The sequence below is a fragment of the Myiozetetes cayanensis genome, unplaced genomic scaffold (assembly GCF_022539395.1).
Source record: "Myiozetetes cayanensis isolate MyiCay16 unplaced genomic scaffold, myiCay2020 scf10, whole genome shotgun sequence".
Taxonomy (NCBI): domain Eukaryota; kingdom Metazoa; phylum Chordata; class Aves; order Passeriformes; family Tyrannidae; genus Myiozetetes; species Myiozetetes cayanensis.
The window spans coordinates 12,009,312-12,034,998 of record NW_026086605.1 but is presented as its reverse complement, the minus strand read 5'-3'; the positions used below and the strand labels follow the sequence as shown (position 1 = coordinate 12,034,998).

The 25,687-nt window shown below is 47.6% G+C and overlaps 1 protein-coding gene across 2 annotated transcripts; it reads right to left on the bottom strand.

Annotated features, from left to right (window-relative positions):
- Window positions 1-10: 10 nt before the first annotated feature.
- On the bottom strand, window positions 11-25,687 carry ITPRIP (inositol 1,4,5-trisphosphate receptor interacting protein). 2 transcript variants are annotated; one of them, XM_050305233.1, is made up of 3 exons: window positions 25,468-25,687; window positions 19,676-19,782; window positions 11-6,156 (listed from the first exon to the last, which is right to left on the bottom strand). In XM_050305233.1, exon 3 carries the CDS (start codon window positions 6,141-6,143, stop codon window positions 4,494-4,496), a length of 1,650 nt encoding a protein of 549 aa, XP_050161190.1. In that variant the 5' UTR covers window positions 6,144-6,156; window positions 19,676-19,782; window positions 25,468-25,687; the 3' UTR covers window positions 11-4,493. The 2 variants fall into 2 exon arrangements, with proteins under 2 accessions (XP_050161190.1, XP_050161191.1); XM_050305234.1 differs by lacking the exon at window positions 25,468-25,687 and adding an exon at window positions 19,892-20,642.

The window sequence follows — 25,687 nt, the reverse complement described above, 5'->3', positions numbered from 1 at the left end:
TTAGATTTTGTACAAGACTTTATTATAAATAAAGCTGCATGAGAAGATCTATACAAATTCAACAGTGTCCTGCTACAAAAGCAGCAGTTTAAGTACAGCATTGTCAACCAAGGAAGACCTTAATTTGGAGAGTTCTGGTGTTACTGCCCATCTCAGCTGCATTGCCATACTACAGTTTTGCTTCTGAGCTAATATATTACACACAGACCTCCAATCCTAAAAAAAGACAAGTAATAAATAAAGCTGTTTACTAGGTAGGCTCCCATGAGAGCCAGCCCCTCAGTGACCAGCAGCAAAGTTGCTACAGGTGCATAAACTCTCATTTCTTCACCACAGAGAAAACACTGCAAAGGCTTTGCATTAAAAATGTCTGGTGAACAAGCACCAAATCCTGCTGCTTGAATACTGGATAAACTTTTGGATCCTTTTGCTAAAATACATCTTTATACCCCTCTAAGACCTATATATAGAGCAACTCAGAGAGAGAGAGAAGTTGTATTCTGTGGCTGCCACACAATAAAGAGTGAACACCCAACAGCTCCCCTCAGAAGACATTCAGCCCCTGAACAGCAATAACCTTAAATCAAGACATTCCCTAAAGGCAAATGGCTCCTGAGGTTACATTGTACATCAGTGGCTGCTATCAAACCACCACTAATTCCATGGCTTTGACAGAGCCTATAATAAAATATTAAAACCACAAGCTGAGGGTGGAGGGAGTGGTTGGAAAGCAGCAGAAGGCACTAGGAGTTCATCTGTTGAAGTTACCTGGTTAGCAAAGAGCAAGAACAGTACTGAGACACAAGGAAGGGGTCCAGGACAGGCCATTTATTCTTCCCTAGGATGTCTTACAGAGATGCAGGCATTGCCAAAGACATGTTGTGTCTTTATGTCATGTGCTGTTTGGTTTTAAAAGAACATTTTTCACTTTAAACCACAAAATCTCATTTCTACCTCCATCCTTTAAAGCTGCTTCCCATGAATGCCCACCCAATTTCAATCAAGGCACAACTACGCATGGGCAACACTGAAATGTTTTAGGGCATTTTTACTGGACAGCTGATGGAGCTGAACTGTCTTATAAACCTTTTTTATGAAATGTGAGTGTGGGCTTTTACTGACAGGGCTAGTACTTGGTGGGCAAAGCTTTAATACAGGACAGACAAGGAAGTCCAAGGAATGATGTGCTTCATGTCATGGCTTCCTTGTACCACTGCACAGGTCTGGTCCAAAGAAACTCACATCTCCTCTGATGGGACACTTCTGTACCTCTGGTATACGGCTGACAAGGAAGATCTCTGCCCTGAGGCTCACTGGAGCACAACTTATAATCACAGACCACTTTTTCCCCCCAGACAGGTATGCGTGGGTTTCCTCACAGCCTACATGCTCAGAACAGACCTCTTAAAAGGTGCTCTGGGCAAAATGAGCATATTGTATGTAGGAAAATTAAGCCAAGCAATTTCTTTCAGTGGAATCAAATCCATAAATTCACTGGTTCAGCTCCAGCTTGGGTTCAAATAAACCCCATGAGAACACTTCAGGGTCAGTTTGGGCGTAAGAGAGAACAGGCACACAAGTACAGAAAGCAAAGAACAAAAGACTTAATTCACTTATCAGTTTAGGTTCCCTTTGAGTCTGAGCAGCAGTGCTTGGAGCTGTGTAAAGACGAGTTTGGGCTCGTTTATAGGCCCGTAGGACTGGCATTACAAAGCTTTGTTCTGACATTTTAATAGGGGAGTTACCTTATTCTGTTGAACAGCCTTTTCTTCTCATGCTCCCCCTGCTCAACTTTTATATAAAAGTTATTTTTCAACTCTGAATGTCATTTCCTGAGAGACCTGGGTCACAAATTTGTTTCTGTTCTTTGGACAGTCTAAATTTAGACTCCTGACAGGAAATGACAGAGAAATTTTTATTTCTCTCTGGCTGGGCTAGGAACACATTTAGAAGCAACTCCAACCACAACTGCTTCAGCGTGACCTGCCTGCCACCAGCCCATGCAAAGCTGGATCTGCTACAGTGCAGAAAACCTGGGCAGGTGAAAATGGCAAGTTGCTTGGGTTTGCAAATAACTTTCACAGCTTCCAATACAGCCTGCAGGCTCCAGTATTAGGACCCACCCTCCCTGTACCTCTGCTTGTCACTACCTGCTTGTCATGTCCCCTGAGACTGCTCCTGCTCTCTTTCCAACTGGGGAAGGCTTTCTTGGCTGTACTAACGAAAGCCAGGGGCTTACAGCACTCCTTAGCGTTAGTAATTAGTCCAGCCCTCCCTGCCAGTCCTGGCAGTCTCCCATCCCAGGCACTCATCTCCAAGGTTCTGAAGCAACCACTGATGATCCAAGACTCTTTCCTATTGGCACGACTCACCAGACTCTCCCATTTTATTTCCTACCTACCCCTTACTTTCTGCTCAGAGATATCACTTCACTACCCAATAGCCATGATAATAAAAGCCAAGAGAGGCAGCGATTTGAGCAAAGAGCTCCCCGTCCCCACCTGTGCTTTCTCACAAACCAGGTGTGGAGACAGGAAGAGCTTTCTCTGCCGTTGTGCATAGTGTCCCTCACTGGGACACTGCTCAGAGAAGAGCAGACATCAATGAGGTCGTGAAATGTTTTTTAGCAAGAAAAGAGAGGAGGGGGCATGAAGAGTTTCCTTATCAACAGGCGGGATAATGAGCCTCATGATGTCCCTGACAGTGATACAGGATTAAATCTTCTGTCTGATATGATAAGAGAGAATTGATAAAAAGGGATCTGTGGAATGTGGTAAGATCATCCCATCACCTGATGGGTCTCGCCTCATAGAAAAACTACTGTCTTGTAAACAGGATTCAGAGAAGCCCTAGTATAAAACTTTGCAGGAAATTCTAGTGTAAGAAAATGATAGCAAAGGCCCCTTAGCACTGGAAGCCAGACTTCTGTGACCAGCACAAAGCAAATCTGCACTGAGGCCCTGGTTTGGACACTGCACAAAGCACACAAAGGAGGGTGAGGATCTCCTGAGCCCCCTCCTTCAGCAAAGCCACCTTGCTGGGGCTGGGCAGCCTACTGGCACAGCAAACGTGCTGATTCCTGAGGGATTTCAGCCATCTCCATTTCTGCATTGTTTGGGGTTTTTTTAGCACATGCCACAAGACTCTCCCCTGGCTTGAAAACCTGCAGCAGCTCAATAATCCTTTGCACTCCTGGCTCAGCAAATTACAGTCTGCAAGCAGCAGCTCCTCAGAGCCTCATCAGAGCAGCAGTCTTTACAAAGATTGAAGAGACCCTATAAGGGAGCTTTTGCCTGTGTATGTGGAGCAGAAGGCACACAACACTGATCACAAGGGAGTTGCAGAGACAGCACTGCCAAGCTCTACTACATGTGCACCTTTTTAATCCCCTCCTTCTCTTCCTCCTAACTCAGAGTGATCCCGCTGGCCTTGGCTTCATTAAAACCATGTGGGGAGATGCCCTCTCATTTGGAGGGAGGTTGTTCACTCCTGCTACCAGACTGCTGAGATTGGCTTCATTACAGGACAATTTTGGAGAACTGCATCTTTTATGAAAGCAAAACCTATAGCAGTCATAGAATTAGAATAGTTTGGATAGGAAGGGACCTCAGAAGATCATGTAGTTCAACCCCTATTTTTCCCTTCTCTCTTGGCTGTTCTCAGCCTTACTGCCCCAAGATAAGGAAAACAAACAAATAACCCAAAATGTCAGAACTCAATAGTGATGTTTCCTTTAAGGTAAAAAAGATTCCTGTCCATTTATCCATAGAAAATGGCTAGAAATATAAACCACTAGCCATGTTACCATGAAAGACTTGAATGTAATGGTCTGAAGACACAGACCCTGTACCTTGCTACATCCTTTCACTGGAGATGAAATGCGCAGTGTGCAGGATAAGCCATTTAAACTACTGCTGCAACTCTCTTTGAAGCTGTGGTTGATTTAGGGATCTCAATCCAGTCTAGATCTTGTGCATGACCCTCCTCCTCTCCACTCCAGCACAGAGTCTTATGTTGTGCTTCCCTTGGTTGCTCGCAGAGCTCCTGTTGTCTGTGAGCAGACAGGCTCCTTTGATCCCAAGATCCTGTCTCTGATTCCTCCACCCTTTTCTTATCTCCCCCTTCCAAAGGAAATGAAGGATTTGGCCACCATCACCCCACCACCACCACTGTTTGCATTCCAGGTATCTGAATAAATTATTTGTATTTGTTCCTCAACCACCACTGCAGCATGACTGAGGTAAAATAGAAAAATATATTCTTAGCTGCATAAAACCGAGCCAGCACAGAACTGGAGCAGAAACCTTCTTCAGTAACACATCTTCCAGGTTCTACCTATCCTCCCTGCATTGCCTCTCCCTCCCTGCAGGAACCAGGAACCACGGCCCAGGACTGGTTCAGCTGCAGACAAGAAGCTGTACTGGCAAAGTCAGTTGTCTCCAGGAGGCTTCAGGAAGCTGCCCTCTGGACCTGTGCTTAGAGTTTGGCTTTGGTTAAAGGGCTTCCTTACGGATCCCATTGGTGTGTGCAAGGGGAATGTGCACTGTGTACTCATTTATCAGTGCAGACATGTTCCTGAGCATCTCGTGGAACGTGTCCACTGTCTTCCTGTAAACGTCCCTGCGTAGCACAAAGGGACGGAAAAGGTTGAGAGGCTCAGCCCTCTGAAATACGATGGGGAAACCCAGCTCAGCTGGTACTTTCCCATTGCCAATGAAGAAGTGGTAGAGCTTCTTCTCATGCAAACATTTCTCCAGGAATTTCAGCATGTCCTGTAGACGGGCCTCCAACTTCTCTGGGGCCCAGTCCTGACTGGGACGTGCCTGCAGGAGATGCAGCATCACTGTCTTCAGGTGGTAGTTGGTGAGCCCGCTTGGACCTGTGAGGCTGCACTGCTTCCCGTGCAGGAAGGAGAGGATCTGCAGGCAGCTGACATGGCAGGCATTGGCAGGCAGTGTTTTGGAGACCAGATGGATGAACCTTCTCTCATAGACTGCGAAGGTGAGAAACCAGTGAGTGCTGGAGGGGACATCTGCTGCCAGGCTGCTCCGAGGGAAATGGGAGATGAAGTAAACATCGGAGTTTTCATACTGCACCACAGGGGTGAGGTTGAAGGCAATCGATTTCCCTGATCTAAATTTTATCTTCAGGGCTCCTGGCGAGTCCAGGAGGCTGAAGGAAAGGTCAAATTCATACTTGTGGGAAATTCTGTTCCAGGCCTTGGTGACAGCAATCTGGAACCACTTCATGACTTGGTCAGCATCCAGATATTGAGTATTTTTGAAGCACAGAAGGTCTTCCATTTCACTGCTGGGCCTAGTAGTATTGACTTGGCTATGGAGGAGGCACAGCATATCTTCCCCTAGTTTAGTCTTGTCACAGATGCAACCTGTCACATCCTCATCTGCCCTGCACACCTTGATAGTGCCATAACCTTGTTCATCTGGGGGAAAAGAGTCCCCAGAGCACCAGGTCTGGCAGCGGAAGCAGTATGGCTCTGGGGGGGCAAAAGGCACTATCAGATCACAGACGAAAGGTTTACGCACTCTCCAGTTCTCATACATGCTCCCCACACCCATGCAATCCTCCACTTCCATGTCAGCATCCCGGTTACAAACACTCCTCAAGGCCTCCAGCAGGTCGTCTGCAAAGCCTTCCACCATCTCCCGCATCCTGGCCATGTCTCCAGTGGTGCCCAGGATGCGCTTCTCATAAAAGCTGGCCAAGACAGCCTTGTTAGGGAAGGTTACTCCTTTAAATGCTTTCCCCAGGACAGCCATGTCATCCTCTTCTCCTCCTATGTCCTGCCAATTCCCTTCCTGGAAATCCTGCCTCCAGAGCTCGATTAGCAGGAAGATGACCATGGAAAGGGCAGTCCACATATCCCATCGGACCTTTTCCTCTTTGGTTTCCTCCACTACCAATGCAGCCTTTTCCAGAGCCTTCTGTGTGGCTTCCTGGTCTGCAATCTCCTGCTCCAAGCGCAACTGTTCCAGCCGAAGGCTCTCCTCCCGCTCCTTCATCTTCTGGATGATTTCTTCCGTGTTCTCGGGGACAGTGCCATTCTCCTTCGGGAAGAAGAGCGGGTGGTTGACGATAGCTGTAATCACCAGTAGGCACACCCGGAAGATTCCCACGGGCATGGCAGTTCCTTCCCTGGAAGGGAAAGAAAGGAAGAATGACCCATTATTTGGAGTAATTCCCTTAAGGAAAAAAAAAAAAGAAAGAAACTTCCCACTGGAATAAAAATTTTGGCATCCTTTCTAGCCCTGAAAAAAATGCTTGAGTCTAGAAGCTCCTAAGTGCATGGTGTTTCTGCAAGCTATCAACCAACTTCCTGAAGAGGATTTATGAGCTTATGGTTGGAATGACCATTATCTCTTATCCAGTGATCTTCGAAGAACAGGACTGTGAAGGCACTTGCTCCTGTCAACCCACTGCGATGCTCTTGGGGCAGTGTGGGAGGGCATGTCCATCCTCCTTCCCTCCTTTAAAATTCTTGGGACAGAAAGGGAAAGAAGCAGGCAGGACCTTGCCAGGTAAGAAAGCAGGACTGGAGATGGGCACTGCTTTTCCTCAACATAAGGTTAATGTTGCAGATGTGGCAATGGCATAGGCAGGGCTGTCAGGACTACCTTTCATGTTAAGCATGTCTGGGAACCCACACAGTCTGCCTGGATCAGGGCAAACCTTCACTGCCAGTGCTGGTGATGTGCACCTGTGTGGGAATGAGCCTGCATGGCTTTGGGCTTCTAAGCACACTACAGGCAAAGCTCTTCCTGCCTTTCAACACCATCAAGATCAGGCTGTGGCCAACCCTTCTAGCCCCCAGGATGCCTCAAGATCGCAGTCACAAGGGCAGAGACAGAGACACTGTTAGACTGGAGAAGTTTTCCTTTAGACAAGTGGTTTTAAAAGCACCAGGTTGTTTATTTTTGGTGCTTACTATACTACTGATCTGTGGAAGACATTAGTAAACACTATGGCTTTGATGTAAGGCATCTCCCCCAAACAGCCGTGCTTGCAGCCAGCTCACTCCCACTGGAAGTGCCCTCAGCACGGCTGTGAGGAACACACCAGCCATGTGCCAGCACCAGTCCCTCATGTCACCCCTTGCACAGGCCCTTGGCATGACTGAGCCCACTACTATGTTTTGGAGTGGCTTTGTGTGGTTATTGGCCCTGCTGCTAGAACCTCACATTTATTAAAGCCTTCTGTGCCATGGGACTCATGATCAAAGAATTTAATTCCCAACTTTCTAGAACACGGTCCCATTGCCGCCTGGGGCCATATCTGTCTGGTGCTGACAAGACCTCACAGAGGGCTGGGCCAGACAGTGCTCAGGCTAAAGCTCGCGCTGTTTCCTCCCATGTGGCATTTCTGTTTCTGGAGGGCTGGCATTGCTACCAAGAGCCCACGTGCCTGCTCAGGGCAGCACAACCTGAAGTTGTCACCCACTGCTGTGACGCAGTGAGCTCATCAGTCCCTCCTTCTAGCAACACCACTCCTCAGTCCCAGCACAGGAAGATCAGAAGAACAAAACTGCCAAGCAGGGATATTTCTTCTTTCCGCGGAGACATTTTTTAACAGCTGTTTTAATGCCTCAAAAGTGTGTTTGAGAGAAAAGGGTCTTTATTACAGAAATAAATAAGGCTATCAATAAAATACCTAATCAATCAGACCAGAAATAGTAATCTCATTCCTAACAAATCCTGTTGTGGGAATGAGGCTCTCACAGAAAGCCAAGAGATGGTGAGGCACTCTGTGTGCTCTGGAAGCTGAGGGCTGTAATTCCCTCCCCTTTCAATAGCTCCTTCCAGGTCTGAACTCTGCATATTTTGCTTCACAGCAATCCTGCTGTCCCAGCATCTGGGCAAGGAGAACATCTCTGGCAATCTCATTTATGCCTCCACAGGGCACCCAATAAAGACAGATCCATCCCAGTGGACCTTGTTATCATAACTACGCAACAAACTGTTGGTTTTTGATTGCAGGAACCCAGATTTCCTCAATGTGAGCATTTACTGTACATGGGAACTGTATCCTTCGGCATGCAATTATCTCTGCTTACGAGAGGGCTGGGACTGGAATAACAAGGGAAGGGAACAGGATTGAGATGCATTGTCCAAGCAGCAAGAAAATTCACACGGTGCTCAGGATAATGCTACGTGCCCCTCCCTGTACAACATCTACCAACTACCCTTTTTTTAGATCCCATGCACATGCATAGATAAATGTTCTTATGCAGTCATTGCTCTGGAGATGGCTTGTGGGCCTGTCTTGTCCTTTTTACATTTACATTAACTCTTTAATTCATCAGGCAATGAATTAAAGCTGAATTAATGCCCAAATCTGGGTGTTCCAGTTATTCTGTGAGCTCCATGCCTGGGCACATTTTAAAAATAAACTGTGGTCGCCCTGCACTGCAAAGGGCTTTATCGGTTTGCCGGGGCAGGGCAGGAAGTGCTGGTGAGTTCCCTTCCTTAGTGCTACGCTCTCGCAGACCACGTGTGCTTTCCAAGCTTAAAAATAACATGGCCAGGGGCCTCCTGGTAGTCTGGACCAGGATGACATTGCTGCGCTGCCCTGCTAGACCTCTGTCCCTGCGGATGAAACGTTTTACTGTTACCAGGTTACTTCTTAGATGCATAAGGCCGAAAGAAGTCAGCTTCCCTGGGATCTTCTTGAAGCCTTCAAGACTCTCTCATGCCCAGCTGCCCATGGGCACACCACTTCCAGAGGTTACCTATCCCTTCTGGTAGCAGAAGGGGTTAGACCTGACATCCCCAAGTCCATCACTGGCTGGCTCAGCTGAATTCACTCCAGGTCACACTGACATTCTAAGGCTACCCCAGCACACACACATCTCTTGCCCCAGCAAATTCTACAGGCATCAAACTCTAGAAGAGAGTCCCGATGAAAACTGGAAGTGACAAAATCTTCAAATCGCATGAATTTGCAAGTAGCACGTCTGTTTTCAGCCTCAACACAGGAAGTTCTCCTGTCAGAACTGCCCTTTTGCTACTGTAGCTATTCACACCAGAAAATTAAGCCAAACATTAACCTCGGTTAAGGCTTAAGATTAATGATGCTCAGTGACCAAGGTCAGTGGAGCCTGGCCTTGGCAGCAGCAAGGGTGGTGGAGGCAGAGCATTCCCACATCTCATCAGATGCAGCTTTCCCAGCCAATATGGAAAGACTCAATAATACAGGTGAAACCAGTAGCACTGCCTGCTACGGGGCTCCAGCTTTCCCCATAACAAAGGTCGCTCTTTTCCATTGCTTTTAACTTCAGCCCAAGCTATTTAAGCCTGATAAAAATATTTATGCCTGAGACAGCTTTTGTGTGGGGAAGAGGGAATGAGTCCAAACGTTTCCAAGCTGGAGACTATGGAAGAGAAACAGCAATTTTTTAATCTATGCATCAAATTAAGCAACATTTCAAGTATGGGGGAGAAAAAAAGGGTATTCATAAGTTTTTAAACAGCAAGTTCTCAAAACACTCTTCAGCCTCTTCCAAATTTCTCACCCTGCTATTTTTTTCCCGTTTAAAGTACGGACAATGTCCAAACTCAGCAACAGACTTACATCCACCTACCTGCTGCAGAACCCCTTGTGGCAATCCCAGGGCTCCAAAGACCCCCTGAGGGAGGCTGCTGTAGACCTTGCTGCATCACAGGCAGGGCAGCCCTGCCAGCAGCCAAACCAGCCCTCCTAGACCAGTTGAGAATGCAAAGACCCCACCTGTTGTGCTCCTGTGGGCACAAAACCCAAGGAAAGCTGCTTGAAGAAAGGAGAAGGGCCGGGATATGTGAAGCCTTGCTGTCTTGATGTAAAGCTCTGTCTTCGCTCACTGCCCAGCATGTGATGGTACTTGTTCAAACCTGCCTCTGGCACCAGAGCTAATTTTCTTCCAGGCTTTTCTGTGGTGCTCACTGTTTCAGTGACTAGGGGCTTCACTGATTTTAAGGTTAATGACCACTCTGAACAACCCTGGGAAGTGAGGGGGCAGACACCATGCCACTCTCCATCTAGGGAGCAAGGGCTCAGAGAGAGAAAAGCAGTTGATCCCTCTGCTGCCTGATTAGAAACAACAATCAGTTGCATCCTGCAACACTTGGTATGTTTAAAGGCTCCACCAAGAGTACCTGCAGCCCTCCACCCTCAGCTCCCAGGTAGGTTAGGCCTCATCCTTTCAAGCCTGAAGCAGTCTTCCCACCTGGAGAATTGTGACCAGCCCCACAGGAGGTCCTGGATGATGCAGAGAGCCCCAAGAGAGGAAGGAGAAAGATGGCACTGCTATCATGCAGTTCAGGTTGGTGCCATGAAGCCACAAGCAGAAGGAGGTCAGCTCTCTCACCAGCTGATCTGAAAGCCCTTTGCTGCACCACTTGGTGATGTTTGGCTCACCTGCTCACCTGGAGCACAGTTACAGACAGTGTGGTGTAAGGAAAGGGAAGAATCACATGAAGAAGCCTTCACACAGCCAGGCAACAGCTCTACCTGAAGTTCCTGCCTTGAGGACACCCTCCTCACCTGGGAACATCACAAAGTTCATATGGGGTCTGTGTAGACCAACCTGAGATACCTGCTGTCTTGTGACAATGTGTGCTCCTGCTTCCCCCCAGCCACCCTGCCACAGGGGATTTCCCTGCATGAGCAGCAAAGTCCTTCACAGAGATGATGATGCCTAAAGTCATAACACTGTCCTGCCCATTTTAGCTAAAATGTGCTCAATATCTGATGTCCCCAAGCCTTCCTCACACCCTTGGACCTTCAGACCCTTTTACCTCCTACTCAGCCTGGCAAAGGAAAAGGAGATTTAAATGGCAGCTTGCAACTTGCCTCTGTAGGCTGTTCATGTGCTCTGAGCTCAGATAACCCTCCATCTCCTCTGAAGACATGGGAGAACATTTCTCTTCCATTAGCTATCCCTTTCTTTACTTAAGAGTTCCCATACAGCTTTGTTTTTTTCAGGGTTTTTATTCCCTTACGTTTTGAATCATGGGAAGCACAACATGCTCTGGCTAGTGTTCAGCAACAAACCAGATAGGAGTGAGCTGAAGCTTTGATTCTTAAATTAGAAAACCCTAAGTCAAGCCACTGAAAGCGGTTCAGTAATGCCCTGGAACACGCCAAGACATCATTTACGACACACTCGATTGCTTCCTGCGATTGGGCTGACACAAAAGGCAATGAATAGGTGGCTGCCACATTGTGTTTTGCTTTGGTAGGCTGCAAGAAAAGAGACATTTCAAAGAGATGATAGAAACTGCAGATGGTCGGGAGTTTTTCTATACTGAAAGCTGCCAAACTTTTGAAACCAGAAATTTCATGGGAACAAATACGATTTCTGACACTCTCACTGGGAAGGTCCTTGAGGCTTGGAAAGGACTCTGCTACTTGTTTTGCCTGGAGAGATTAATAGCTCAAACCAGCCACTAACCTGCAACTGGGACTTTCTTACTGGGAAGATGTGAACCTCAGTCTGAGGGGTTTCATCCAGCCCAGCCATACTCCCTCATGGCTGAGCTTCTGGGAGCTCCACGACTCCTCCTCTTGCTGTAAAACAGTAAAAAAATTGCCTTTTGGCCTTTGAGTGTACGGTGTGAAAATGCTTCTGCTGCATTTTTAAAGATCTAGTCAAGAATAAAAGTGTGCTGAAAGCCCTTAGTAACACACTATGTCATTCTCCAATTTGCAGATACTGTTCCCACTTCTGCAGGTATTCAGAGCTATGTCCAGCTGCCACTGAAAGAAATCATGTTTTTTCTTAGTGGGGACTACAAGCTCTGATTTGTAAGACACATGCACAATGGCAGAGAAATGGGAACACCAGAGATATCTGTCAGTATTATTGTTCCTGCCAAAAACTTGGAAAAGATGCACTTAGACAACCCCATAGCATACTGCTGTTTTTCTACCATCTCCCTATCAACATTACAGAGCAGTCAAAAGGCCTTTGCTGGCTCAGGACAGGTGCTGAGTGCAGTTTTCCTTCCAGCTGCTACATGTAAAGCCTCAGGAATAGGTATGTGCTGGTTGGTTGTTCAAAGAAAAAGACAAAGGTACCACTAGAGAAAGCAATACCTTTGTAAAGATACCAGACTGGTCTTTGCCATTAGTTGCTGGAAATTTGTTGTTCAAATTTTGCCTCTTTTGCACTGAAACGAATGAGAAAATTTTTATGTTTTAATTTATAGGCACGTATTTTAAAAAGAGACCTTGTGTCTATGCTCTTATAGTCTGATCACTTACTTGGCATAGCAGAAATTTCTGTTGAAGGCTCTCCTCTGAAATCAGGAGGGGCTAACAATAATCTAAGCTTTGGTCTCCTTCCTGGTCCCTGAGGTTCCTGCCCTCATCACTTTCAGGTCAATGCTCTGCTCTCCAGGTTTGACCTGTGCTTTCACAGGATTCAAGGGATTGATTTTGGCAGGACTTCACTGAAACCTGTCTTGCTCTCAAACCATTTTTACTAAAGAAGTATTATCTGGGGTGGCTCTGGACCCTTGGGCAGCTGGAGGGCCCTGACAGCCAAGATGAACACTTCCACATACTGAAACACAACCCAGGATGACAAAGGGTCTGTTGCAGCAGTCTACCCCTCCCGCCCCACTGCGTACGCGTTAGCACATGGGACCCTGCCCAGCTTTCACCTGGCACTCGCAGCAAGAGCCCAGGCACTCAGATGAGGTTCCTCAGCTGGCTTCTACCCTCCAGGACAAAAGCCCCACTGCTGCAGTGAGAATGTGTCCCAGACCTATACAGAGCCACAAAGACGCCCCATCACTTCCCACTCAACTCTCAGCTGTGACAGCATCCAGCACAGCCCACCCAGAGATCACAGAGCACAGGGCAGCCAGGAGAGGCTCCTGCTCTCCCACCTCTTGAGCACACAGTCAACTGCAGCACACACAGCCCAGCCAAGACAATTAGGGGGAAAGAATCCAGTACAGAGCCTGAGCAGCACCAACCTGTGCTGTTCTTTCCCCTGCTATGAATTATGGTGTGTGCAGGATGTTGGTGTGATGAGCTGCCGACTGGGACAGAGCAGTACCAGCCACAGCAGCGATAACTCATGTTCTGATTTGTTATTTGAGCATTAAATTAGTGCTACAGACAAAGTACTGAATTCCAGTTGCCAGCACAATTGCAGCTGGTTCAGCACAGACAGGTGGGATTGGGCTCTGTCTTTGGCTCTCTACCAGAGCCGCAAGTGGGGAAGGATCAAATACACCAATACATGAGGTGCAGAGGCCTGGGTGTTGAGACTGACAATGCAACCACATTTAAAACCAGAACAAGACAGCTGGCCTGCCCAGGACTACAAAAGTCAGGTATGGCCAAGCAACTGCCTTCCAAACCACGCCTGGAAGCCCCACCCCAGATCAGCTGCTTGGCCACAGCACAGCAGTTGGACAAGGCCACTTGCCTGATAGCTATTGTTTTGCTGTTTGATTGAGAACACGTTAGCCTTTCGTAACATCCGTGGACATCCTGTCCCAGGCCTGCTGCAGTGCCAGCAGGGTCAGTCGCACTGCCGGAGTCGGACATCCTGCCCAACAGGTCTGCTGTGGACTGTCGGAAGCAATATTTTCCTCCGGGGGGTCACCAGATCAGGTATTTCCAAGGAAATGCTGATGCTCATCCTGTGTACAGGACTAGATAGCCCTCCCTTCCCACGGACAGGCGGATTTAGGGAATAGATAAGCAGTGAGTGGCACTGACAGTGCTCTGGAAGCAGACACTGCCATGCAGCCCCAGGTCCAAACCAGGAGTGATTTTGTCAGCATCTCTTCAAGCAGAGCAGTGCTTGACTTGCCTTAGGAAAGACAGAGATTCTTTCTCTTGTCTTCCAGTTATTCATTATCTTTACCATCAGGAAGCTATTTCTCAGGCCTCATTAATTCTCCCTTGCTGCAGTTTGAAGCCCTAACATTCCAGTGACCACTGTGGGCAAAAGTAGCACAGATTTTTTTTTTCTTGCAGTAGCACTCAGGATGTTCAGAGGTCCTCCCCTCCTGTGTCAGCTTTTGCTGCACACAGATGCATTTATAAGATACTGCCATAAAATCCCATGGTCTCCCTTACCCCAAAGCCTACACAGTACAAAGTTTTCTTTCTGGTTCAAGGGGAGCTATTTCCTTCTAGGTCTCTTTTCCAAAACCCACAGATGTGGCACATGTTAGATTTTCAGTTTCATCAGCAAGTGGAGATTTCTCTGGCCATTTCTAAGTCATTATTTCTCAGTGCATATAGATATCATGCCAGTAACATAAACATGATTCTGGCTCCCTCTTCCAGCTCCCAAAGCCAGCAGCCAACATTAAAGGCAGCTGCAACAACTAATAAACAAACACAGAGCCAGGCCATGCACCCAAATCACTCACTGTTTATTCACTGCAAAGGTGGGCCCAAGAGGAGATGCCCATGGAGACCAGGAGACAAAGCCAACAGCATGAGGAGTGTGTCACTCAGCATCCTGCCCATTGCCTGAATGTGTTTTTGCTTTTTCACTCTGCAAGCCAGCTCAGCTCTTGTCACCAAGCAGCACATGGGCAGTCTGTGTAGTGCCTTGGGTTCCCCCTGGTAGGACTAAGAAGGGATTTCACAAATTGTAACACAGTGTTGGCAGCAGAGGAGGCAGGAGAGGAAAGGTAGGAAGTGTGTATGTGGCTCCCACCCACGTACTGAGCTGTTGTAGTAGGATCACAGCCAGGAACAGCTTGGCTTTTTAAGCCAAATAAATTTTTGTTTGTTAACTGTGAGGAAAACAACTAGAGTAGACAGAACTTTTGTGGGTTTTGCTGTTTCTGGGTTTTTTTTTTTTTTGGAGGAGGAGAAAAGACATGCACCAAAAAAAAAAAGTTAACTTACCACCCTCATCTCTCCCTCAAACCCAACATGACTGGAGCCCAGACAATAGTTGGTCATTCCCTTGCACAATCTTTCATCAGCACAGATGGACACAACACCCCTGCTGCTTTACCAAAAGCCTGATAGTGTCAACCACAATGTATGGAGCAGTGTCACTGCTGAGGAGACTACAGATGCTCTCTGGCCTCCACCTGGTGCTCACACTGGGATCCACTCTGGCTGTCACACCCCTGTCACCCACCCCACAACATCTCCTTGCACGTGCAGGGAGCCATGGCTCACTGATCCGGTCTGGCAGTCACCTCAGGGAAAGGTGGTGAGAACACACAAAGGGTTCAGTTGCCAGGATGTTTGTTTAAATCCACCCTCCTTTCCCCCACTTAATTCTCAACAAGGCAGAAAGAACCCCCACCAGTGTTGTTAAATCAAGCAGTGGCTACTCTGGCTCTCCTATCCCTAAGGCAAGCATACGCTCTTCATCCTTACACATCCAACTTAACTGTACATTGTACATCCACTGAGACAAATGCTTCCTTATTAAAAGAGTTGGTGAAAACATCAGAAAGATGATTTCCCAGCAGGGAGACACCACTCCAGCACATCTAAGAAGAGCACATGTGGATATTGGCACGGCTCAGACATGACTTGCAGAATGATTACATTTCACATGTGAAACTACGAAGTCTCATTTCAGTCATGGAACAGTGAGCACTTATATATTACAGGCAGTAGAAAGCACAGTAGTTGCCAGACAATTCCACACCGAGACGCCAAACAAAAACACAGTAAAAAGAAATTGTCATTGCAGGCTGGGAATTTGGTTGATCTGAGATCTACTCCATCACAGTTTTGACTTGGTGACAGTCAGGAGACCTGCAGGCCCAAGGATCTGCTTAAACAGGACTCAAAAACAATGACTGGGATTGAAGGTTTGTGTGATATTGGACCATTGTTTTGCTAACTAGTTACTGCTGTTTGTATTCAAACAACTGGGGAGGAATTGTATTTAAAAGCTGGCTATTGTAGCAAAAACATCACCACAGAAATGAAAAGCAGTGCTTTATTCCACTGCCTGAAATCCAGCTTTTTTTATAAAACACAATATAGTTCCTTGAATAAAATAAAAATAATAATAAAAAACCCCATCCCAACAGACTGTGAAAGCCCCTGCAGGGATGGGTAGAGGGTGTGGAAGGAAGAGAGAACAAGAAAGAGCACTTTTACTGCATTGCCCCATTTCTTTGACTCTCACTAGGATGACTCCCTATCTAAGCAGAGGCACTTTGCATTGCAGGCAGCCTCTGCTGGAAGAGTCAGACCCTCTTACTTTATTACCTGGCGACTCTAGAAAAGATCAGGAGAAACAAAACAAATGCTTTGGGAAGCCGTAATCCCAGCCTTGGCTCACTAGTCATAAACTTAAAACCTGCCAAGACAGACGCACGCACACAAATATGTTGGCTGCAGAGTACTGCTGGCTAACCCTGCTTTTCAAAATGAGTTTGAAGAAATAAAAAGCAGCAGAAGAAAGCAAAGTCATACAAGAAAACAAACTGCCCCACTTCCGTGTAATATTTCCATGAAGCTCATCCTTTCAACACCTGTGGCCACCAACTCAGAGCCATTTTTACCCAAGGGAATGACTCAGAGACCAGCCTATTGCCACATGTGCCCATATTTAATAATTTTCATGTGCTCTTTGCTCAGTCCCCTTTTCTTACCAACAAAAAGAAACATCTCTAAGCCCTATCTTTCCTTGAAGGATTTGTAAACTGAATTCTGGGAAGAAAAACTCTGAAAAGGCTCAACAGGGTAAGAGCAATGTAACTTGCACTGCTGTAACAGAAGTATCGAACACACATATTAAGGTTGTGAAGCCACGTGGTTTTCATTTGGGATGTGGGGTGAACACATAGCTTGCTTCCTTTATAACATAAGCACAACAAAGGAAGGCTTTGTTTGAAAGCCAAGGAACAGCCTCTCTGCACACTTAAAGGCTAAGTTACCATGTAATGGGAACTCTGAGTCATAGCTGTGGGGCCCCTGCTCATAGGCACAAAAATCCCCTCTGCTGCAGCAGGCAGGGAGCTTAGCAAGGAGTAAAGACAGCTTCCAGCTTCACATGGGAGACTGAAAGTATCCAGGACTAGCAGCAAATACAAGGCTGAGCTGAGATCACGTGTTGTGGATGACTTACTATACAAACATGTTCCTTGCAGTCTACTCAGCTTCCTTCAGAGCATGAGATCATAACCCTGCACCTACTCCAAGAGCACAATGCAGCTATGGGTCAACAGGGAGGTGGGACAGACATCACCCAAGCACCTTCAGACCATCTTTTGACTTTGACAGCAGAAGAGAGTGGCCATGATACTTATACTGAGCATAGGCAGCTCACTAGGTAGGACCACATATCCTTATAGCTCTATGTCCTTATGTCACCTACTGTACCCGATAATTTATGCTGCTGTGTGTCACAGTAGGAGAGGCTCAGCTAGTGGATTTCAGCTACCCAAAATAAAGACAAAGACATCCCTCTCGTCCTTGCCCCTACTTGACTGGAAGAAAAAGATAAGGGTCATCTTCACTTACCATGAATGACTTGCAATCTGCAGTGGAGAAATGTCTGTGCTGCTGAAAATTCAAATATTTTCCCTCACATTTCCAACAGTCCCAAGGTATTTGGATGCTAAATCCCCAGAGGCCTTTAGAAATCAAACTCTCCTCTGAAACCAGGGGCAGTAAGGTACCTGAACATCCAGAAGGAAACAGACTATGATCTAAACATTCTGGATAAAGATACACAAGACCAAGCCCCTCTGGGAAGCACTGTAGTGTGTGTATCAAGCACCACTTTTTAAGCTTGAGAAGATCTCCTTAGCTCCACCTCTGGTATGTGTTAACAGAAAAGAGCTTAAAAACTGGGGAAAAAGAGGTCTGAAAAAGCAATACAGTTTCTTCCCTCTGCCTACGCATGGCCTACACTGTGCCTGGACGGTTTCTGGCAAGTCTCTGTCTACTTTGTTCTGAAAAACTTCCAGTGAATCTCTGCTTCCCAAGGCAGTCTAGACTACTGCTTAACTGCCCCTACCTGCAGGAAAGTCTCCTTATCACTGCATGTGCCTTCTCCAAAACAAGCTGTTTTGGATCCCTGACGGGATTCTTGCACAGGCAGGTGGTATCTTGTCTTAGGGAGCTACTCACCTCCCTGCAGACATCGTGGGAACCATTTGCCCCCACTCCTCATCAGGTGCTCATCACACGTCACCAAATCCTCTGCAATTTGGAAGAACTGAAAGCAAGGCACTCTGAAGCCAATTTACATTGTTTTCATTTGGGTTTGGCCCCAAACTCTAAATTTTCAACTGACAGTGCTCACCATCCCCTGAGGCAACCCAGAGAAAGATGAGTTGGTTACACAGGTGGCTCAGCTGACATCTTATAACTGCTCAGACAGAAGAATCTTCTCTACGTGCTCTTCCCTGGTTCTGAAAGTGAAGGAACAGTAACAGATTTCCTTTGCCAGGCAACCAGAATAACCATATGAGTCAGAGGCTGTACCTAACAGGGCTTAAATTCTGCAACAGTTGGCTGCAATGGTCCTTGTCCCTGCCAACACCATGCCTGGTTTTTCTAAGCATGGCAGTGGTATGCATCAGATGCTTTCCCTATAAATGCTGAAAAAGCATCTCTGCCTTGAGGCAAATATCACTGATACAAATAATGTGCTAGATCAGCCAGAAAAACCTGCCTCTGGAAAAGGGATAATAATGAAAGATGGTGAAGGGAAAGGAAAAAGAGAAAGAGCCTCATTTACACACAGGAGAATGGCAATGGGCCAGCTCTCACAGCTTTGATCAGGGCTGGAGGAGCATGCCAGGGAACACTGCGAGTTGCGCTTTGCTAGAGCAGAGCAGCCGTTTGAACTCTGCGATGGGAAAAAGGGGACAGACACCACCCAGCACTGATCCAGAATAAATAAAAGAAAAAAAAATCATGTGGAGAACATGAACTAACAGGTACTTGGAGCCGAAGCAGGACACTGTGGCAGCCAGGACTGCTGCTCTGGCGGCTCCCTCTGTCATCAGCTCCAGTTCTTTCCTTCCCACCACAGGTACCCACAGAGCCTCCTGTCACATGCTCGCAGAGCGGCACTGCCAGACATCTTGGTTTCACCTAGCAGTTCTCTTTTCAGCATGTTTTTAGGGGTTTTCATACAAACATGAAAACTCTACACATTGCTGGCTTGTGGCTTATTTCCCTTCCATCTGGCTGCCTCTGCTGTCACGCTCTGATCATCAGGAGATTGTCCAGGCGCTTCCACACCTTTGTTCTCTCTCTAGCATCTGGAAGAGTGGGGATCTAGTACTTGCCCAATCTGGGTAAGGTACATCTGACAAGTTCTCCAGCACAACAGAAAATGCAGCAGGAGCTGATGTCAGCAAAGTTTTGGACGTGTTGGTTCCCTTCTGCCATCACTCTCTGACTAGATCCCAACCATAACAAGCAGTGAGATAAAACAATTTTATACTGAAGGTCCAAAAGAAAGAGGCTTTTACCACTGATCTTCTACACTGAAGCCATTTCCAAATTAAATTTTCACAACACTGCTACCCTTACTTTGCGAGAAGTTGTCTGAACCTCACTGTTGGGAACACTTACTAAAATATGAGCCACACCAATCTCCTTTCAGCATTTCTGCTGCAAGGCTCAAGATCTCCTGGTGAGAGCCCATCAAGAAGCTTTTTTAAATCACATCAAATCTGGAAGGAAGAATGACCCCTGGAGCACTTACCTGCTACACGGCTTTGCAGGTGCTCATTAGGCTTCACATTACTACTATTGCCGTGATGCAGAGAAGCCTATATTCAGTCACCCACTGCTGAAGCACAGCCAGGAAGTCTGCAAAACACAAAGTGAATGAATGAGGAAGTTCAGGCAGCAGTTGGGTATATAATGCAGTTATCTAAACTAGGAATTGATTAAGAGAGAGATTAACTCACCCCCTTACCTAATAAAATTATCATAAAAGCTCAGGAGACCAGAAATAATCAGTTTGAAGTGATGAGGGGAGAGTTAAAATGCTGCTTCTCCCATGGGAAAGCGTGCAGATCACACTGTGGCTCTGTCAGCCGTGCAGACATGTTGGCAAGCAAGGACCTCGCTCCTCTGGCTCCATCCTCACCCAGCAGCCCTCTCCTTTTAAAATGGATTAGGGTCAAATTAGCAGCTGCATAAGTGCAAGGGCTGGGACAGTTTTGTCTGGGATTGGTTTGTCTAGAAAAGGCATCTAGCTGGTGTAAGCAGCTAGTAAGGTAGAAATACTTGCTCGGGGAGCTGGGTTTAGAGAGCTAATGGGAGAAACAGAAAGTACAGAAGAGGCAGGAAATAAGTCTAAGAGCAGACAGGAAGATATGAAACACTGAACCACAAAAGATAAACTGCCATATTTTAGGAGAGAGAAGTGAAGAAACTTTACATGCAACAGGAAAAAAACAAGGTCCCCCAACCAAAGGGAGCAGAGGACCTGACGAGCTGATTGCAGGTAGATAAAGGAGACATTACCCAGCTGCGCAACAGGCTGGGGAACAGGTATCCACCACCCTCATTTCCAGCTGCTACCACCACTTCAAACCTTCCAACTGTCATCCAAAGCCTGATGAAATCATGATCAGTGTGGGCTGAGCTGGGCTTTGGAACTGGGTACTTTAAGGGCTCGGTATTAGGTTGATGCATCCTTGTTCTTCCAAACCCTTTCACTTCGCCTCCCTCCTCCCACGTACCTTCTTTGACCAGACCGTGTGTACAGTTTCACTTCTCTGTTTCTCTCTTCTGAGAGGCCAAATTGAGCAAATGGGCTCTGTTCTGCCCTGCCCTCCCAGCTTGTAGGGCTGCAGGTGCCTCTGCTCAACCAGTGCCATGACACTGCCAGCAGCAGCACAGACTACCAAACACAGGAGTAAGACACCCCAAACCCCAAAGTTCTGGACGTGCACTGTCCCTTCACAATATCCTAGTGGATGTTTGTAAGCCCTCAGGGCCAGCAATGCCTGGTCTCATGGTGGCTCAGGGCCAGTAAGGTACAGCAGGTGCTTCTCCTTGGAGGAAAGGAGCTATGAAGTGTTGTGTGTGTCCTGCTGCTATGATAAACTACTCAACCTCGCTTGTTAAAATAATTTTTAAATCTCAGAAGAGAGAGTTTAAGTCATGGTCTCCCTCAGCTATACTGTATAGATGTTGGAGAGACCTTGACTGAACCTCAGGGGATGGTCTAAGGCCATTTACAAGCAGGTCCCTCTCAGCAGTGGGTGTGCCAGTGCTGCACTCTCACAAAGCAGCACAAACCTCATCTCAGTCTCTCTGAGTCACAGAATGGTTTGGGTTGGAAGGGACCTTAGAGAGCATCAAGTTCCAACTCCCCTGCCATAAGTAGGGGTGCCACCCACTAGACCATGTTGCTCAAAGCCCCATCCAGCCTGGCCTTGAACACTTTCAGGGATGGGGCAATCACAGTTTTGCTGGGCCAATGCTTCACCACCCTCTAAGCAAAAAATTTCTTCCTAACATCTAATCTAAATCTCTCCTCTTTTAGTTTAAAACTGTTCCCCCTTGTTCTATCCGTTTTTGTCCATATGAAAAGTTGCTCTACCTTTTTGCAAGCCCCCTTTAAGTAGTGGAAGACTGCAGTGAAGTCTCTCCAGAACCTCCAGGCTGAACAGCCCCAACTCTCTCAGCCTGATTTCATAGGAGAGGTGCTGCAGCCCTGTGATAATCTTTGTGGCCTCCTTTGGACCTGTTCCAACAGGTTGATGTTCCTTCCTGTACTGAGGACCCCAGAAGTGGACGTGGCAGGTGGAGTCTCATGAGAACAGAGTAGAGGGGAAGAAGCCCCTCCCTCAACCTGCTGGCCACGCTGCTCTGGATGCAGAGCAGGACGTTTGGCTTTCTGGGCTTCAAGAGCACATTGCTGGGTCATGTACAGCCTTTTGTTCATGAGAACCCCCAAGTCCTTCTCTGCAGGGTTGCTCTCAATGAGTTCTTCTCCCAGTCTGTCGTCATATCTGGGATTGCCCTGACCCAGGTACAACACCTTGCACTTGGCAGAAGTGCAATTGCACTGCTCAGTTTTGTGTCATCTGCAAACTTGCTGAGGGTGCACTTGATCTCCCTATGTCACTGATAAAGACATAAAAGAGCATCAGTCCCAAGTCAGAGCGCTGAGGGACATCACCACCCTCCACTTGGACAGAAAGCCATTGACAACAACTCTCTGGTTGCATCTACCCAGCCAAATCTTTATCCACCAAACAGTCAAGCTTTCCAATCCACATCTCTCCAATTTGGAGATCAGGATATCATGTGGAACCACGTCAAAGGTCTTACACAATTTTAGGTAGATGACTGGTCAGTCTTTCCCTGCCAAATATTGCAGCCACTCCATCACAGAAAGCCACCAGACTGGTCAGGTATGATTTGTCCCTATGAAGCCATGCTGGCTGTCTTGGATCACCTCTTTGTCTTGCATGTGCCTTAACACTGCTTCTGTGAGGAAGCCGGAGCAACACAGCACAGAGTTTGTTTTGAGTCAGCCCTATCTGAGAGCCTCCTCTCCACGACAGAAATCAAAGCTGCCCCTGCTCCAGTGAAGCTCAGCAGCTACTCTGGCCGTCACCTCACGGCAGTAAAACCTGTTTGTTTTGCTGAACTGCTGGTCAAGGTTGGCTCAGCCAACTTCTCATGGCCCACATGTGTGTTTAAGTACAAACAAGCTAAAAAAAGTCCTGCTGCAGCTGCACCCCAGGCCAGCTCTCTGTTCCTCAGGCTGCTTGAAGCTTGGCTACCTGTTTCCCTGCCTATTGCCCATGCTGAGGAGTGAACAGGCAGGAGGTTTTGCTTACACAGCTGAGCCCACATCCCTGCAAAACCTGGAATTCATGGCTGGGCACACGACAATGCTGCCCACCGCACACCCTGGTTAACGCTTCCTCCAGCCTCAAAACCAGAGTCTCTACCTCTCTCCACCACCCAGCAATTACGTGTGCTGATGGAAAGTATGCTGCCTGGCAGCAAACCCGCTTTTTCCCCAGTATAAATGGATTGTAATAACACTTGGGAGAGAAAGAGCTGGCCCACCCAACAGTCCATTTTATAGGAGGCTAAAGGGACAGGCCAGAAGCTTTTTTCAGCTTCCTTTTCCATTGCACCATTGCTATGGATTGCAACTGCAATTCTGCAGAGCAGAGCATGCAGGACAGGACAGCACAGGACAGCTGGGAGACTCATGCAGGCTCTTCATGGAGTTCAAATACTTCTTAATGTTCATCTTGTCAACAGAGCCTGAATTTAGCTTAAATTTTGCCAGGACATTTGTTTTAGAGGGGATGCAGATGTGTCAGAAGAAAACAATGCAACTCAGAAAAATAAACCACCCCTTTTGCTGTCTACCTATTGCACTCAGGGAACTAATTTAAGCTATGAGCCAAAAAAGAAAAAAAAAAGTACACTACAATGCAACCCATTAAGTGTGTTTCCTGGTATCATATAGTGTTAATTAATTTGCAAGCAAGTTCCAAGATACTGAAAGAACAGAACAACAGTCAGCGGGTAGACAGCTGCAAAGGCCAGCCTGAAATTGTCCTTTTGAAAATCATACAGCTTTTCTTAAAAAACAAAGGCAGAAAATAGTTAGATCAGCTTGTGGAACACCAGTGTCAGGTTTCTGCAGATCTGATTCCCTTCTCCTGTTACTCACTGTCATGTAAGAACAATCACAAGCACCGGTATCCTTCTGAGACATCACGCAGAGACACATAAAAGCCCTAAATGCCATGCATAGAACCAACAAAAAAACAAAAGGGCAGGAGACATGCAGCTTTTGGTGGCCCTAGTAATCAGATGGCCTGAAACAATTACTGAGGACAACCAAGTTCCCCAATCCCTGACCAGGGCTATTTAGTCTGACTTGAGTAAGAGAGGGTAGTGTGGAAAAAAAAAAAAAAAGAAAAAAGGTTGTTCTTAGTAGATTGTAATGGTTCAAGAAACAAAAAGAGGAAGACAATTAGGTGGAGAGGGGCCACCACCTGAGCTCTTGACAAACAGGTACAATGCTGTTGGTGTGCACAGGTCGATTCTTCCTTGCAGATGCCACTGCTGTAAACACAGATCCCGGAGTTCTGTACACCCAAGTCATGCAAACAAAAAAGTGTCATCTACCAGCTGGGAGCCAAGAAATCCTCAGGCTGATCCCAGTACTAACACTGGCTCTCGGATCTTTAACAAATCAATTCAACTCTCTCCACAACTGTGGCAATCACACTTCATGCACCTGTGTGCACTGCCCAAGTGGAAGCAGCATGAATCATCTATTGTGCTGAAAACAAGGATGAGAAGGTTTGAAGTTTCCATTCCTAATTTCCATGCTCTACTTTTCCTTAAGGACTGAGAGAGCACCTTTCACATATATTAAGGAGAAACAATTTTTAAATGCAGATACCTATGAAGGTAGACAGAACCACTTTAGTCAGAGCTGCAGAGGAGAGATATCATCATCACCAAACCAAACAAAAAAACCTTGCAAACCAAGGCATCCTACACTACAGCGGTTCTCCTGTCCAAGTGCTGCTTTCATGGCAGGTCAGGTCCTTGCCTGGCAGCTCATGGCAAACACTGGTGCCTGAAGGAGATGTGCTGAGTATGGGTTAGGCTTACAGTACTCATTAAAAACATGTTAATAGTAATGTTCGCCTAAAGACACTGCTGCTGCTCATCTTGCCTGACCACATAACAGATACCAATAGCAACACGTCCTGTTTTCCTGAAGGATTTCAGTATGGCATTTCCCAAGAGAACTGCTTCAGTGGCAGATTGCCAAGTTGGAGATGCAAGGGCCACTAAGGCTCTGGTTCTGCATGTCAGTTTTACAGCCCATGACTTCTACTATCCCAGTCCTGGCTCACTCTGGTTTGAGCTACAAATACCTGCTGGTCACTTTCAAAAACATGCCCACAGAAAAAGAAGAGCAGCTCTACTGAAAACATCACTCTTTCTCTCTATGCTCATTAGCGGGGACGAGCGTATCTCAGAAGAAAGACAAGGAAGTTTTAAGCCCACGCCGTGTAACACTGAACACGCAGCAAAGCTCAGCGATGCGTTCTGCATGGACTGTACGTGTCCGAGGACCCCACGGGCTGTGTCCCCAGCAAAGAGAGGTGGCCGAGGGGTCCCTTGGGCTCGGTCCCACCGAGGGTCCCCCCACGCTCCTCCCAAGGCCTGGGACCTCCTGCCCCCCGCGCTCGGCTCCGCCTGGGCTGCAGGGACAGGGATGCCGAAAGCTCTGCAGAAACTTTGGTGGGCGCAGCAAGCTGCCTCAGGGGCCCGATCCTGCCGGTGCCCCGGTACCCACCGAGAGGAGCCGCTTAGGCGCGGAGAACGAGCCAAAGGCAAAAGTTAATCCGTAAGGAGAATCCGGGCGGCAGTCCCAGCGGCGCGACCCGCTGCGGGAAGCCTGGCATGGCCCTTCCCCATCCCCCGACACCCCCGTCCTCCCGGGCTGCCCCCCCGCAACCCCGGGTCCCCCACGACACTCACCGGGCCGGGCGGGCTCGGCCGCCGCTCCCGGGGCGGTCCCCGCACACCGGCGCTGTCGGGGCGGCGGCGGCTCCGCTCGGCGAGGGGCAGGAGCCCGCCCAGCCCAGCCCGGCCCGAGCGGGCGCCCTCCGCTCTCTGGTTTGTTGTTTCTCTCCTCCTTCAAACCACCCCCGCCAGCCCTAGGAGCCCAGCCATCCTCCGGCGGGCGGCAGCGACCCGT